Genomic DNA, 17,034 nt, shown 5'->3' on the forward strand with positions numbered 1-17,034 from the left:
TGATTCAATTTGTAATAAACAGTTGGCTCAGCAAATTAGTTTGGAGTTGCTCATATTATTATGCTTATATCTATCTTTATATTAATTCCGTTTTTTCTTTTCTTTTCTTGGTTGACCAAAATACAAACTAAAACAAAAAACTCACTTCCGAACTTTGAATTCGACAGTATTTTTCCAGAACAGATCGTGTACTGAAACATAAACGTATGTGCCATGAAAATCATGACAAGAAACTAAACAGATGTGCCATCAAAGGTGGCCTTCTGACATCTGAGGAAGATTCTGGCTTCTCTACATCACCAAAAGATAACTCACTGCCAAAAAAGAAGAGGCAGAAAACTGAGAAAAAATCATCTGGGATGGACAAAGAGAGTTCTTTGGACAAATCTGACCTGAAGAAAGACAAAAATGATTACTTGCCTCTTTACTCTTCAAGTACTAAAGTAAAAGATGAGTATATGGTGGCAGAGTATGCTGTTGAGATGCCACATTCTTCAGTTGGGGGATCGCATTTAGAAGATGCATCAGGAGAAATACATCCACCTAAGTTGGTTCTCAAAAAAATTAATAGTAAGAGAAGTCTGAAACAGCCATTGGAGCAAAATCAAACAATTTCGCCTTTGTCCACATATGAAGAGAGCAAAGTTTCAAAGTATGCTTTTGAACTTGTGGACAAACAAGCTTTACTGGACTCAGAAGGCAATGCTGACATTGACCAGGTTGACAATTTGCAAGAGGGGCCTAGTAAACCTGTGCACAGTAGCACTAATTACGATGATGCCATGCAGTTTTTGAAGAAGAAGCGATATCTTCAGGCAGCCAGTAACAATAGTAGGGAGTATGCGCTGAATGTGGGTACCATAGCTTCTCAGCCTTCTGTAACACAGGCAGCTGTGGCGAGTGTCATTGATGAGAGTACCACAGCATCCATATTAGATTCACAGGCACTGAATGTGGAGATAAAAAGTAATCATGACAAAAATGTTATTCCAGATGAGGTACTGCAGACTCTGTTGGATCATTATTCTCATAAAGCTAATGGACAACATGAGATATCGTTCAGTGTTGCGGACACTGAGGTGACTTCTAGCATATCAATAAATTCTTCCGAAGTACCTGAGGTTACTCAGTCGGAGAATGTTGGATCAAGCTCCCAAGCATCCTCGTCAGATAAAGCCAACATGCTGCAGGAATACTCAAAGTTTCTGCAGCAGGCTTTGGACAGAACTAGCCAAAATGATGCCTATTTGAATAGCCCGAGCCTTAACTTTGTGACCGATAACCAGACCCTTCCAAATCAGCCAGCGTTCTCTTCCATAGACAAGCAAGTCTATGCAGCCATGCCCATCAATAGCTTTCGATCAGGAATGAATTCTCCACTAAGAACAACTCCAGATAAGTCCCACTTTGGACTAATAGTTGGTGATTCACAGCACTCATTTCCCTTTTCAGGTGATGAGACCAACCATGCTTCTGCCACATCAACACAGGACTTTTTGGATCAAGTGACTTCTCAGAAGAAAGCTGAGGCTCAGCCTGTCCACCAAGCTTACCAAATGAGCTCTTTTGAACAACCCTTCCGTGCTCCATATCATGGATCCAGAGCTGGAATAGCTACTCAGTTTAGCACTGCCAATGGACAGGTGAACCTTCGGGGACCAGGGACAAGTGCTGAATTTCCAGAATTTCCCTTGGTGAATGTAAATGATAATAGAGCTGGGATGACATCCTCACCTGATGCCACAACTGGCCAGACTTTTGGCTAAAAAAAATGTGTAAATAATACTGGCACTTTAGAACAGATTAATCAAGAGTGGGGTTACTCTGTGTAAAATGGAGTGCTGTACAGATTTAAGAGCAATGCGTTAAAACAAGTTAAGCTGATATGAATAGCAAGATAATCCAATAACTGCATTTTGTTTGGTTAGTCAGCATTCTTGAACTGCCTTACATGTTGTCACCTTTATAGAAGCAATGCATTACTTGTTTTAGATCAGAAACTTGCTATTCCACCTACACCAAGTTTAAAAGGAAAAAAAAAAAAGACTTTCGCACAATTGTTTCCTAACTGATAATATTGTACATTTTTAGGAGATTAGTAATTGTGTGAAATTTACTCATACTGTTTCTAAGTTTTTCAGCATAGTCATGGCACTTCAGCAGGGAATCTGAGTATAGACAGAGTGAACTTAAAAGTTTAAATGTCAAGAGATTATGGCTTAAATAAATTAGTGTGTCCTATAGGGGGAAAAAAGGAAACCACCTTTTAAAAAGAATGATATGCCATATACCCTTGATTTTCATTTTGCATTATATTGACATGTTTTTTTTTTTGAGAAAAAAGTAATAAAAATCTGATAGTCTAAGACTCCACTATTTAAAAGCCTAATTACTTTAAAAATATGCATACTTTCAAAACTTTTACCAAAATACATAACTGTTGAAGCATTCACTTCTGTATGGAAGTATGCATATTGGTGTCAGTTTCTTTGTACAGTTGTACCTAGATATTTTTTATGATTTTTCATGTGCAAGTATCAAGGTTTTGAAGTTTTAGTAAAAAGATATTCTGTAGATTACATTCCCAAGAACATAATGCTTATACAAAATGTATATTCCACATTTTAAAGCTTAATTGTATTTTACTTTACATATACACTTCAGTTAACATAGAGCACTTAGAATCTATTTGGTATTTTTGATTTCTCAAAGTAAAAAAAAAAATTTAGATTTTTAGGTTTGATATGGTTGTGTCATAATCATCTCATAATTGAAAATTTTAATTTTTGGCAATAAAAGGAAATTGGATATCTTTGGAACTGTAAAACCTGGTTTAATCCTTCTCTTTCTAGAATCTTGATAGATTGGATAATTAAACAGTATCCAGAGAAACTAAAGAAATGGGCATTTTAATTGCTTATTTTATCTTGAGTTACTTTTTAATGAACACTGCTCATTACAATTTTACAAACCAAGAGTGTTTACTAATTCTAGTAACTACAGTTTCTTTTTCAGCTAGATGAGTGATCGGAAACTTTTTGTTGCATTTCAAAATCTAAATAAACTACAGACTTTATCCTTATACCACGAATGTTTTTTTTTTTTAATTCTTTGTCTTAAAATAATACAGCATGGTACAATAAATAGTGCTTTTATATATATACATATTATATATATACTTTTCTAAAGAATGATGGTTTGAGTTACACATTGGACAGTTTTAATTTTTGGAAAGTAACATTTTATTATCCTGTTTAATTTCTTCCAACTTTTTGGTTTTTTATTTTAAATTTCCACCATCTTTGTCACAATGCACACGTACTGATATAGCACCAGTGATAATCTAAAATTAAAACCCTTGGAAGATGCAACTTTATGTTAATTTCCATTTTAACTTTTGTATTGGCCTTATAGATCTGCAGTCTTTGTTTCAGTATAGAATGTTATACATTTAAATTATTTTTTTCTTTTATTTAATGTTATCCCAAGACTGTTCTCATAAAGAAAGGGAACAAAGAAATATCTACCCTTAACATCTTTTGCATTTATTTTGAATATATGGTGTTTTTATGATAAGGAATATAAATTATGTTTAATATGGGTTTCCTCTACACTTTGGTTGTTAAACTTTGCTTGAAATGTTTTCCCATTTGACAGCTTTCTTTGCTGCCAAATTTTTCAAGAATTTTAGACTTCTTTGAAGTAGATATTGAAGTTCTGCCATTACTGACTCTTAAGAATGGTGTGTCTTGCGTTGCACATTACAACCTCAAGAAGGCTTCATTCAGGCGAGATGTTAACAATGGAACTGTGCTCTCCCTAGGTACAGGCAGTTTTGTTTTTCTCATACTACTATTGGATGATGGTAGGCATTTATTTTGGTTTTTTGTTTTTGTTTTGAGCCTGGTTAGAATTTCTGTTCTGTTGAGAACTTGGTACAGAATAAGGTTTTTTGTTTGTGTTAACATCACCAGCACAGTTTTTAGAATGTGGCTCTACTGCTGAGCAGTAAGTCAAGGAGGGAAGGCCTTTGAAAGTGGCAGTCATGCAAGCAGTTCAGGTGTTGCATTCCTGTGTTCACCACATTTCTTTACATCTACATAATGGCAGACTTTTCTACCACATTATAAGCATATTTTGAGATAAATGATACTTTGGCATAATTTACTGACTTACCACTTTTTAAGTATAGTCATCGCTCTCTTACTGTGAAATTCTACATGCCTACCAGAGTTACCTTGTATTATCATCATATGATAAACATCTCAGCAGTTTGGGTTTCCCCACTTTGGTTCAGAAAGTTACTTAATTTCTATCTGGGCATTAATAGAGAAAGCAAGTAGCCTTTTGTGCTGCTTTAAATCAGAATATTGAGGATATCCTTTTGCAATTTTTATTTCATTTCTCTTGGTGAGCAAATTGTTCTATGAAAACATACTCTTACACCCTTAAACTTGGCGAAGTGTGAGTGAGGTGTGCTTTCTTAGGACCTGTTCTCATGTTTGAAGATTGGAAACAGATCACATTAGTTGAAGTAATATCTCTTGAACATCTTCTAAAAGCGTGTTTTTTTTTAAATTTATTGCACACATATTTCATTTGGTTCAGAATATTTGAAGTGGCTCTTAAACTTTTGGGATCTACTTGCAGATTTTCTAGTTGATACCATAGAAATCCATCCTTTTAGCTCTGGCTGAGTGAGGACTGTCCATGGTTGGGTAATTTTTCTCGTTTTGAGAGGCAAAAGAGGCCTTGTGCTCAGGGTAGGCTTTCATTTCCACAGGCCAGAGAAACTTGCAAAGTGCCAGCTAGGTTAGATCTTTTGCCACTTCTTTCATTTTATTAATTTGGGTTTTTAAAGGGCTGTTAAAAAAAAAAAAAAAAAGCCGGGAAACTTAAAAGTAGGCATTACTGTAAAACTACATTTCTTAGACTTAGAACATTTTAAACTAGAACTCGTTTTTTCACAGTATATTTACTTGAAGAAGCACTATTATAATCAACGAGAAACTTTTTGACTCTGCAATTTAATTTAAACATTTTCCGTTTCAAATTGCTTTATTTCAGGGAAATAATTTTCCAGTTGTTTTTGCTATATTCTGCAAATAAAAAAACGTATGTTTCCTTTTTCACTTAAACTTTGGTAGGAAACTAAAGCAGACAAACATTTCTTGTTGTGTTTGTTGCTTTCTTTAATCCAATGGATAAAAAAGTAAAACCCTGTAAACATTATTTTATTTTTTTATGCAATACCATGCTGTAAATATGGTTCATCAAATAAGGATGTACCTATGATTGAATCTTTAATTCTGCACAGTTAGAGTTTATATATAAACGTGTCTTGACAATCAAGGACTTTTATGTGAGTCTTCCTTTATGATGTTTATTAATGTTATGCATTCCATTTGTTTTGAAGTGAGTACCAATGTGCTAATTTGTATTGTCTGAAAGTATGTAATGTTTTTACAGCTTGTTTTTAAGAATCTGTAAATATGTACAAACAAATCACAGTACTGCTTTATGTTAGAAGGCATATGATGTTGTACTGTATGTAAGCAATAATACATAGCAGTGCTAACTTTACAAGTAGCATCAGGAAAGTTCTAAAAACATTTCAGAGTTATTAATTATCTTTATTTCATTTAATAATGATTATCTTTAATCAGTTTTTATAAGCAAATTCCATTGTTCCTCCTATTGGAACGTAACACTGTTTACACAGCATAATTGAAGTTGCAGGGGAGACAGGCTAAATCTGCCTTCATCTGTACTCACTTTCACTAAGCATTGAATGGCCTTACCACCCTTCTGCAAGATGGAGGAAGACTGCAAAACTTAGTGCCCATCACACTGAAGGAAGGGGGTGTGTTTTTTTGCCTGCTTCTGTACTGCTACCTAACTTTGTGGTTTGCTTTGGATTTTAATATTTGTTTCTGTTTTAGATTCAAGCCCATAAGTTTTGAGGTGACTTCAGCTCCATTGTGAAATAGTTCTCTTCATATTTCATAGCTACATTTCAATAATTCTAAACTTTCTACTTTGATTTTTAGATACTTATTTTTCAACCTTGATTTCTCAGCTGATCAGATGAATTTATTCAACTTCAATACAAAGAAAGACAAACCTATTGTAGTTTGATTTGAGTAGATATTATACTGTACAGAACAGCTAACTATTTGAACACACACATCACTGCTTTAGAAATAAAACCGCCAATTTATAAATGTATATGACCTACATTTTATAGGAAAAATGTTTTTAAATGCTAGTCATTTATATAATGTGCTTTGAAGGATTTGCTAGTCCACTTCTGTCACTTTTTAGTACACTGGTATCTTTTATATGTAATGTATGCTTTTTATTATTGTAGCAGAGCATTTCAGTAGAAAGAATTTTGCAACAATATGGGGGAAATTTTTCATTGTTGGATTTGAATTATACTGGATTTTATCTGTGTAGTCTTACTTGTCTTTATTTTAATGCTGTCTGGAAGGGAACTTGTTATCCAAATAAAGCAGGTAACCTCATCTTACTTCAAGGGCATACTGTGTAGTGCTGAATTTAACCTGGAAATCTGATGATTTTGAAAAGAAAAACAAGTTTCTAAAAATTGTACAGAAGAAATTAAATGTGTAATGGAAATCCTGATGGTGGAGCACGTTGAATTTTCTGATACATAGTGTTATTTTCCTGGGATCCCCTATGCCTTCTTTGTATTTCAACTAATAAAGGAAAAACCTTGTCATTGAAACTGGTAGGATAATAGGATATTCTGAATATACAGTATTACTTTTCCTATCCCATTTTCTGACCCTTTCTCAATCACTGTAAATTTTATTTTCTATTTCCTATTGATAATTAAACATGTACATAATATAGACACTGTTGTATAGAATTGAATGAATTGGGTTGCTATGCTTGAGTGGGTAACTAAGTGGAAATATGGATACTGGGAATTTATAAAATGCCAGAACAAATTTATAGGAAAAAGGGGAGCATCATGTATGTCCTGAAAGGTCATAGCCGATGTTTCTTCAGCCCTCTGGGAAATCAGTGTGAAAGAACTACAAACTCAGTATCTGACACAAGTGGGTCTTTTCCTTCCCCACCTCCCCTTCAAATATATGAGCACTAAATTTCAAAGTACTCAGGTGAAAATTGCTTTGCAATGAAACTTATCACATTGAAATTTTCACTGTCAAATGAAAAGATATTTGTGATATTTTTAAATACAAACTTTCACATTGGTAGCAGCCTGGCAATTGAAATTCAGTCAGTATATTTTAAAATACATTTTACCCTCCAAACAGAATTGTTTTTAAACAACTGGGAGGATTTTTTGTTGTTGTTTAAATGCATTTTTTATTGTCATTGTAAAAATAAAATTTTGCTTGACCCCATGTTATGCTGAATGAATTGCTGAGCCTTTATAATACAATGAAAGTTTGTTTCATGCATAATCATGGAACACAGAAATGTTCTTTAAACTGACCTATTCATTTAGAGGTTTAATGAGTTTCACAGCTTCTGGCATTGTCATGTAGTTAACCTTGCCATTTGGAGTTTATAATACCATTTTATGTATTATGATACTAAAGGAAGTTGTTTTTGTTTTATTTTTAATTGAATTATTAGATAATTTATATTTGCAAATTCTGCATTTTAAATGTGGACACTGGCTGTTTGAAAAATAAAATCAGAATACAGTTTTATGAATAATTTCCTAGCTGAATTTTTCACAATATTCTGAACCAAATAACTAATGGAAAATATTTTAAAACTGTGGAAAGATCAATATTAAAAAGAGAAAAAGGATGTCTATATGGAATGAACAGTTTGTTACACAAATTGGGTAACAGCAGGGCCTTTACTGTAGCTTTGTGTAGAACATTAGTTATTAGACAGTTCTAAGGAGTCAAGTGTTAGTCACCCAGTATTTTAGACTTGAGATAAACTTAACATAGAGCCAAGAATAAGGGCATAAGAACATATATGATTTTTTTTCTTTGTAGATAAGATTCAATTATCATCATACATGGGAATTTTTTTTTTTTTCCCCGTTAATGAAGATTTGTTTTCATCCATTTACCTCCTTGCCAGTCCCCCCTCCCTATTTTGTGACCAGTGGGACACATTGCAAGAAAGCTGTCTGCAGCTAGGAGTGCAGTTTGGGTCCTTGGGACAAATAGAAACTTACTGGCTTTTGCAGAGATTAATCCTAGGACCCTGACTTTATTAGCATGGTGCTTTAACCAATTATACATAATAATACCACCTATAGTCTACTAACCCATTTCCTAGATCACACTTTTTCTTGAATGATTAGGAATGGTAGGGAGAGGGGTGGTGAGATACTCTACATGATGGTTCTCCCACCTTCTGAAGATTACAGAAAAAATTGAAGTCATTTGAATTAATGTTACGTTATTGAGTCTTACTTGACAATTTATCATGCACAAAGGGAGTATGAAGATTTTAATGATTATATGTTTGGACGGAATTAAAAAATTTTTTTCGGAGTGCTGCCAATTTTTCCCTCCACTTTGATGAAACTGATGATGGTATTGGAGTAAATTATATTCATTTGATGGATAAAGAATCAATGGAGCAGAAGAGTTGTAAGTGAACTAAAGGTAAATTTTGAGTCTCATGATTTTAGTTCTTTTATCATTTTCAGATGTCCTTAAAAGGACATTTATAGTAAAAACATTTTACGAACGCACTCATGCAGTTGTATACGCATACGAGTAAGAGCTGGGATGTGATACTGTAAATGCGAGTGACATTTTCAAAGTGATTTTTCAAACTACTGGGAAAACTCAAGTTTAGAAATGGACTTGAATTGTGAAGTAGAGAACATTTGAGCCTTTGCGTATTTATCAATTTATACAGATGAATTCTTAAAGTTGTAACTTTCTTAATCTTTCCTAGCTTATCCCATTGTTAATAAGATTCTGAAACTATGATGCCTGTGTCAAGGTGGTGAAGGGGCCCAAAGAATGTATTATCTGTGATAGTAATTGTGTTTTCTATTGATTTGAATCCTTACTTGTGGGGGCATGGTATTCAGCGTGGATCACCTACTTAGTAACAGGCTTTGTGCTAGATGCAAATAATAGGTGGTTGAGGCTACTAGTGTCTTTATTTGAGCATCTGAAAGGTATCGGTTGCAGGATGGTATCAATTGCAGGATGCAGGACTGTACTTTAGGTTATTAAAGCAAATATTCAGCGTTAAGATGTGTTGGGCGTTGTGCTGAGTAATTTATATGTCATTCCTCAACAAATGGGTAAGTAGTAGTGTTTCTTATTTTAACTAGAACAGTTTTCTAGACAATTTTAATAAATTGGTTCCAGAAGATAGAAAATGTATACAAATACAGTGGAAATAGAGAATATCATTAAAAATTATCCCCTAATTAAAATATCAAGCTTATGAATAGGATTCAAACCTGGTCTGTGGAAATGAGATAGTAGGCTTTGTTCAGAAGGAACTGACCTATTACAGAAATGGAAGATTAATACTCTGTAGGGATTCACAAACCTGAGGGTAAAGATGCATGAGAATCACTTACCCCTCGTTGGGGTTTGGAAATGGATGCTGGAGGATTCTTTCCTAGAAGTAGAACCAATGCTTTTAGTCATTTCTAGCACAGACTTCATGAAACTGTATTAATATTATTTTAAATAGATTGAAATCATACACTACTAGTCAGTACTCCCAGATATGATTACGATACTCTTCGTGTCAGATAACTTCCACTAGCTTCTAATTATCCGGTATTCTCTTTTCCTTAGCCATTTCCTTCAAGGTGTTTAGGCCACTGTAAAATTTATCTTTAAACCTCCAATATGGTAGTTTTCCTTTGTTTCTTTGTGGGACCTCGAGCACTATCATGTAACTTTTGTCAGTGGCAACATGAGGGTTAAGACTGATTCGTAGAGCACAAAATTAAATGTTAGGAAGAGGGCACAACCGAGTAAATGAGTTCAGAACAACTTGGGGCTCCAGCACAGTTTGTGGAGTTGGCCCTCCGGATTTGGGAGCGGGTGATGGCTCCCGAAGGCAGCATAACCAGTGCTGCGTGGGACGGCTTTAAATAAGCTGTGTGTGATTTTGCTGAGGATGACTGTGAGACAGCAGGCGTCTAGTTTGGTAATATTCCGCATGGGCAGATAAGGAGCAGCGAAATAAGCAAGGAACTTAGACCTTCAAGTTCTGGCTCTACCTTGACCTATCTGTGTAACATTGTACAAGTCACTTATCTTTCCTGAGTCTCAGTGTTTTTTTTTCATGTGTAAGATTGGCATAATAAAAATCCCTATGAGAGTTGCTGTGACTATCACATCATTTGAGATAATTTGTAAACTTAACAAAAGCACAAATATTCCCTAGTTTAGATTTTAGGAGTAGCACAAAGGCAAAATAGAGCAGAATTGGACAAATTTTGGAAGCTTCATTTCATGTAAAGCAGCACATGAGTAAATTCCTGACTTGCTGACAATATCTTTCAAAAGATTAAAGAAGATATGATAGGATCTGTCTGTCTGGATTTAATTGACCAGCAAAGAATAACTAGTTAGGTGGAAATGACAAATTTTGTAAATTTATGATTCCATTATCTGAGACCCTGGGAGGGATGGAGAACGGCCTATGTTGCTGTGAATGAGAAAATCAGTAGACTTGCAAAGGAAGAAAAAGTCATCTTCCAAAAGCAAGAATATATTGAACTTTTGAATCCCAAGCTATTGGTTAATCGTGAGCAGGGACCTGGCTGCCCATGAGGCCAAAGCAGAGTCATGGACAGTAAGACTGGAGCACTGCAGCCAGCCTCACCCGGCGGGAGGGAGGGTCGCGTGTCTGTGTGAATGCGATGGGCCTGCTCACTCACCTTTTCATCTTACATTTATTTTTCTTTCACCATTTCTGTTTATTCTCTGCTATCTCCTTTGTTTTCTTCCTCCTGAATGGCTGTATGGCATGTGCCGTAACAGGTATACATCAACCGGAAACAACTGACTGATGGTATGTGGTGCCTGGCCTTTCATACAAGTTAGATTTATTTATCATAAATGTTTTTTAGTATTAATATTTCGGGAGAATTCAAAACTGTTTATCAGGAAAAGACTCTGGGACTCCTGGATTAGTTTGTAGGCTCCTTGAGGACATTTTGTTCCCAATATAGAACCATGCCTCACACATAAGCAGATATGAGTGAATGAATGAACAATGTTATGGGGTAAAAGAGGCATTAGCAGTGACGATATTAGAAATGGTGGTGGAGATCTGATGCCATTAAGATGATGCTATGATTAGGGAGCCTGGAAATGATGGATTTCTGCACTCAACCACAAACGTCTAACAAAATCCCCAAAGGAGATGCTTGCAAGGATCAATGGCTAGTAGGAAACAAGGTATCTTCTCATGTGCTAGACCTGTTTCCCATACCCTCATGTAGAAATGTGCCAGAGTATGTGGCCAGGACTACAGGCTCCAGAGCCATTTTCTTCCCCTTGTCACCTTACAACGCTCTGGCTGCAGAGAAATGAGAACATCTCAATACATGAGAAGAGTAAGAAACAGGACAGCCAGGATCTCATCAATGAGCAAGTGGGTCCCAGCCCTTTCCTCACCCCAGTTGCATAGGAACAAAGAACCAGGTCCACATGTGTGACCTGTTAATGGAAAATGACCTCACTCTGCTGGGTGTGGCCCAATAAATGTTCTATGATCTAATCAATCAGATTGGCAAGTCATGGAGGCAGAGCTTGCTAATATTTCTCAAATCCTTTTGAACCGCCCCCTCCCTTTATCACTACCACAGCCCAGGCTACCCTCAAGTCTTGCCCAGGCTCCTTCAAGTTTCTGCACAACGAGTCTAGATGGCCTCCAGTACTTTCTCCAGATTAACGCCATGCACAAAACCTCCAGAAGTGTCTCAGTTGCTACTTGGGTAAATTCTAAGCTCTTACCTTGGCCCTCATGGTTTTCTGCAGCCATTAGCCCACGCCTCACCCGCAGTGAGCCTCTCATCCTCTGCTTTCACTACTCAACTGCGTTCAGCCTCTCATACTTGGTTATGACCCTTTCTGCCACTGATACAGTTTTCTCTATTAACCTCCCCACCCCAATTTCAGCTGCAGCATCACTTTCTCAGAAAGGCTTATCCTGGTCTCCCTGATCAGGTCATAACCACCCGCCCCCTTGTGCCACCCTGAGCTTTGGACCACCCTGTACAGTTCTTTCCTAGCATGGTTGGCTGTTTGTAATGATCTCCTTATCAGTGTGGGAATTTGACTTGATTTTCTGCCTGTCCAGAGCCATCTTGCTCCCCATTGTATATCAGCACTGGGCACAGTTTGGTGATCAACAGATGTCTGGAGAATATAGTTAGAAGAGGGCATCCAGGCCCTATGAGTTACACCTGAGGATGCCAAGAGAGCTTGCAGGTGGTGTAGAAGAAGCACTGCCAGGGAGTTTGAGGCTCTGTGGATAGCAGCTGTGGGACCAGGAAACTGGTCATGTGAATTTCACAATGGGAGGAAAGAAAGTGGATTTTGGACACGACAGATAGCTGAGTTGGATTTCAATCTCCAGCAAATTCTAGGGTGTTCATAACAACTCTGCCAGGTAGGCTTGAAAGGTCTTATCATTAACTCTGTGTTACAAATGAGGACACTGAGGCTGAGACATATTAAACACCTTGGACAAGGTCACATAGTGGAAGAGAAGATCCGGGACTCAAATTCAGACCTAAGTTTTCTCATCTAGACTCTTGAAGGTCTGTGATTGGGTCTTATGTATATGATATTCAAACAAAGGCTGAATGCTAATTGCACTGTTGTCACAGTTCAGCAAGGTTGCCACTGTCATCCATAAAATAAACTGTACCCTGTTCACTAGGCTTCTCTCTGCAACCCATATTTTCTTATGGTCCCACCAGGTCCTGGCTCATGCCGGATGCCAGGTGGCTGATAGAGGGAGAATGCCTTTCTCTTGTCTGAGGGCAAACCCCCAGAGTCAACAAATAGCTTAGATCCTGGAGGAGAAACCTGCTCAACAGGAGCTGGGGACACCGGCAGCAGGACGTTGTCGGCCCCTCCCTCCCCACTCAGCCCAATCAGGGAAGCCAGAGCAAGGCTTGTCTTCCAGGGGTCCTGTCCACCCCTCTCTGGGAATGGAGAGCTCTCAGGCTGTGTGAGGGGCTGGTACCTCCATCAGGTTTGCATCTCCTGATTCACCCCCTTCCACCTCATTTTAAAGTCCAGGAAGAAGGAAAATCTTTTTCTGCCTCATCTCTTCACCTGGTTTAGAGAAGTTGTATTGTGTACAGGAGAGAGGCTGGTATTGGAACTAAACCTAGTTTAGGTTCAAATCCTGATTCCTCAGAGCCAGCAAACTTTTCTGAGTGTGTGCAGAATATCTGTGATTTTTTAGAAGTCAGGCATGCCCCAGGGAGGTGCATCATAATGACCAACTAAAAAGAAAAAAATATATGTATTTTATATTACCTGTGTTCTCTGGGTGATATATTTCATGCTTTTTCCTTGTCCTTGAAGATTATAACTGAAGTAAGACACCAATGTGGACAGGATGTATGCTCTCTCTCAGGTATCTTAAAGAAGGGGAAAAAAAACAAAAAAAAAAGATTGAGCTAGAAATTCCACAGTCTTCAACCTTGGCTGTACCTTAGAATCACCTGAGGAGTGTAAAGAAAATACTGATGCCCAGGCCCCACCCCAGACTCGGGTATTTTCTTAAACTACACCAGGTGATGGTAAAGTACAGCCTAGGAGAAGACCACCAGACTAGCTGACCCACTCTTTGTGGCCCTTCTGACTCTGGTTCTAAGGCATAGGCGATGAAATATGTTTTTGTAATTATACATATTTACATTCTGATCTAATGTTTTCAAACTGTTTTCACATTTCTGTTTCTTGGACTTTGTCCACACTCTGATCCCTCCCCAGGGTTCAGACTTTCTGACAAATGAGATCATTTTTCAAGACATGGTCTCTTCTCCAGTTTTCACACAGAAGGCAGTTCCCAGCACCAACCACTGGAAAGGAATGCAATGAAGGATCTTCTGTCTGCAGCTGAGCAGGGTAAGACACACAGAGCAACAACCTCACTATTGTGGGCTTCAACTCTAGCTGGAGTGGTTCCTGAATAGAAAAAAAGACGTGAGTTTAAGAACAACATTATGATTTTTTTAATATAATGGTACTGCAATAACAGTAACTTTGAACGATCTGAAATGACTAAAAATACTATGAAAGGAAACAAAATATTTTTTACCTTGGTTAGATGCACTATGTATTTGCTATCTGTTGCTGAATAACAGATCACCCCAAAACTTAGTGGCTTAAAACGACAATAATTTATTATCTCTCATGGTTCTGTGGTCAGGAATTCAGACAGATACCAGCAAGGGCAGCTTGTCTTTGCCCTGCAGTGTCTGGGACCTCAGCTGGAAGAATCTAAGGTTGGGGACTTGAATCATTATCTGAAGGCTTGTTTCACTCACATGTCTGGCAGCTGATGCTGGCTACTGGTGGAACATGTGGCTTCCCCATGTGGCCTGGGCTTCCTCACAACATGGTGGCTGAATTCCAAGGGTCAGTGCTCCGAGAGCAAGGAAGCCAGATGGACTCCCCACTGCCTTTATGACCTAACCTAGGAAGTCAAACAGTGTCATTTCTTCCATTTCTCCTATTGGTTGAGGCACTCACAAAGATGCGTTCTGGCTCAAGGGGAGGGAACATAGACTCCCATCTCTTTTTGAAGGAATGTCAATGTCGTATTGCAAGAAGAGCATATGGGATGGAATATGTTAGTGCAGTTATCTTTGGAAAATGCAATCTGCCCTACATTGCTTGTCTTAATTTTCTTACTCATTTTTTTTCGGATTCCTAAAATAACATGTGCTCATTGTAAGAAGAAAAATTCAATAAAAATCAAGAATTTGTACATTAAACTAGATTTCCTCTCCCATTTTACTCACTATCTCAATCCCCCTCCCCACTATTAACAAATTGATGTGTATTTTTCCAAACTATATACATATATGCACTTTTTTAAAAAGAACATTATTCTACAACATGCTGTTTTTACTCATTATTATGTGATGAAAAAAGTTTCATGTTAGTGCATATAAAAACACCTAATTCTTTCTAGTGCTGGTTGTCATAGTATGGCTGTACCATAACTTATGTAATCAGTCTTCTATTAGTAGACAGTTAGGATGTTACAATTTTAAAAAACTATTACAGGGCTTCCCTGGTGGTGCAGTGGTTGAGAGTCTGCCTGCCAATGCAGGGGACATGGGTTTGTGCCCCGGTCCGGGAAGATCCCACATGCCACGGAGCGGCTGGGCCCGTGAGCCATGGCCGCTGAGCCTGCGTGTCCGGAGCCTGTGCTCCGCAACGGGAGAGGCCACAACAGTGAGAGGCCCGCGTACTGCAAAAAAAAAACCAACCAACCAAACAAACAAACAAACAAAAAACTATTACAAAGTAATGATGCAGTGAACATCTTTGTACTAGGTCATGTAGGGTAGTATCTTAAAAATGGAATTGTTCTGTTCAAAGGTTATGCAGTATGCTATTTTTTGATACAATAAGAGTGGTTTTTTGTTTGTTTACAGTTAGTGTCATTTTTATACATCTACATTAAGCAGGGTACACTTTTTTTCTTTGCAAATGGCCAGGCTTCTCTAGCCTTAACATGAAGCAAAGAAACAAATATTTGTTCTTAGGTGTAGAAGATGCTCATAAGTTTCAAAGGGAACTTTTCATTTGTTTAGAAAGTGATGAGTGACAGGAAGTAGGTGGTTATGAACAGAGGGGTTGATTTCCTTTTTTAATGTTTTTAGCTCAGGCTGATATGGAATTGAATGTGGATTCTTCAAAGTTCACATTGACACTTTGAAAGAGGCTCATCAGAAGGTGACGGCAAACTGGAAACCAGCTTGAGGCAAAAAAACAAAGTGTCATGTGTGACCCCAAAGTGAATAATAAAGATGGCACTACTATTCTCTGTACAGATGTAATACATGGACACGTAGTGGATTCCAGTAATATGCCCACCTAGCCATGCTTTGTTCACAGGTGGCTAATCTGCAATTTATCCTGGGGTTCTTTCCTCTTACAGAGATGGGTTATTAAAAACTTCTTTGCTGGGAATGAAGTTTTGACACATGCCACAACATGGATGAACTTTGAGGACATGATGCTAAGTGAAATAAGCCAGACTTACAAAGGACAAATACTGTCTGATTTCACTTATGTGAAATAGGCTTGAAGAAGCAAATTTATAGAGACAGAAAATAGATTAGAGGTTACCACTGTCTGGGAGTAGAGGGGTGCGGGGACTTATTGCTTAGGGGTACAGAGCCTCAGTTTGGGGTGATGAAAAAGTTTTGGAAAGAGCAGTTATGGCTGCACCAAATGGTGAATATGAATAACGCTACTGAACTGTACACTTAAAAATGGGTTAAATGGCACATTTTGTGTTATATATATTTCCACACCAAAAACCCCACAAAAAACAAAAAACCCTTTGCTGGAGCAGGAGAGGTTGGGGCTCTGTCACTGTTCCCATGGCTTTGCCTTCCCTTTTGTTTTTAAAAGAACAACCTCTATTTTTAGGGATTTTCACACAAAGGCTCATGTGGGCGTGGGAAGTACTCCCAGCTGCCCTTCTGTTTCTCAGAAGCCCAGATGGAGGCCTAGCAAGTTATTTCAGGCTTAGGAAATATGCCAGATTGGAAATAGCGATAATTTAATCTCTCTGTATGTTAATTTCTTTTTATCCCTGCAAGCCGGGGACCCTGGAAACCTTACTTCACTCCCCGCCCCTCCAAGCCGGTTCTGGGAATTGCTGAAGGTGACGAGGGTAATTCCTCCCCACACCTCAGCATGCCCGAGGGCACCTTCTTGGCAAAAGAATTCCACTTCCTGCGAGTCTGAGGGTCACCTGGTCGCGTGGCCGCTGCACTTTGGCAACCCCGGAGCTCAGTCACGGTCTCTTGTT

The 17,034-nt window shown here is 37.8% G+C and overlaps 1 protein-coding gene across 5 annotated transcripts in view; it reads left to right on the top strand.

The window, feature by feature from the left end:
• Positions 1-7,394, top strand: part of ZNF148 (zinc finger protein 148) — a 130,772-nt gene extending 123,378 nt beyond the window's left edge. For 4 of the 5 annotated variants that reach the window (XM_079923157.1, XM_079923158.1, XM_079923160.1 and 1 more), the window contains one exon: positions 168-7,394. In XM_079923157.1, coding sequence (XP_079779283.1) covers positions 168-1,766 — 1,599 coding nt within the window. In that variant the 3' untranslated portion in view covers positions 1,767-7,394. The remainder of the gene's footprint in view (positions 1-167) is intronic. The other variant, XM_079923161.1, reaches the window with a different exon arrangement.
• The last annotated feature ends 9,640 nt before the right edge of the window (positions 7,395-17,034 follow it).

Source organism: Stenella coeruleoalba (assembly GCF_951394435.1).
Source record: "Stenella coeruleoalba genome assembly, chromosome: 5".
Taxonomy (NCBI): Eukaryota; Metazoa; Chordata; class Mammalia; order Artiodactyla; family Delphinidae; genus Stenella; species Stenella coeruleoalba.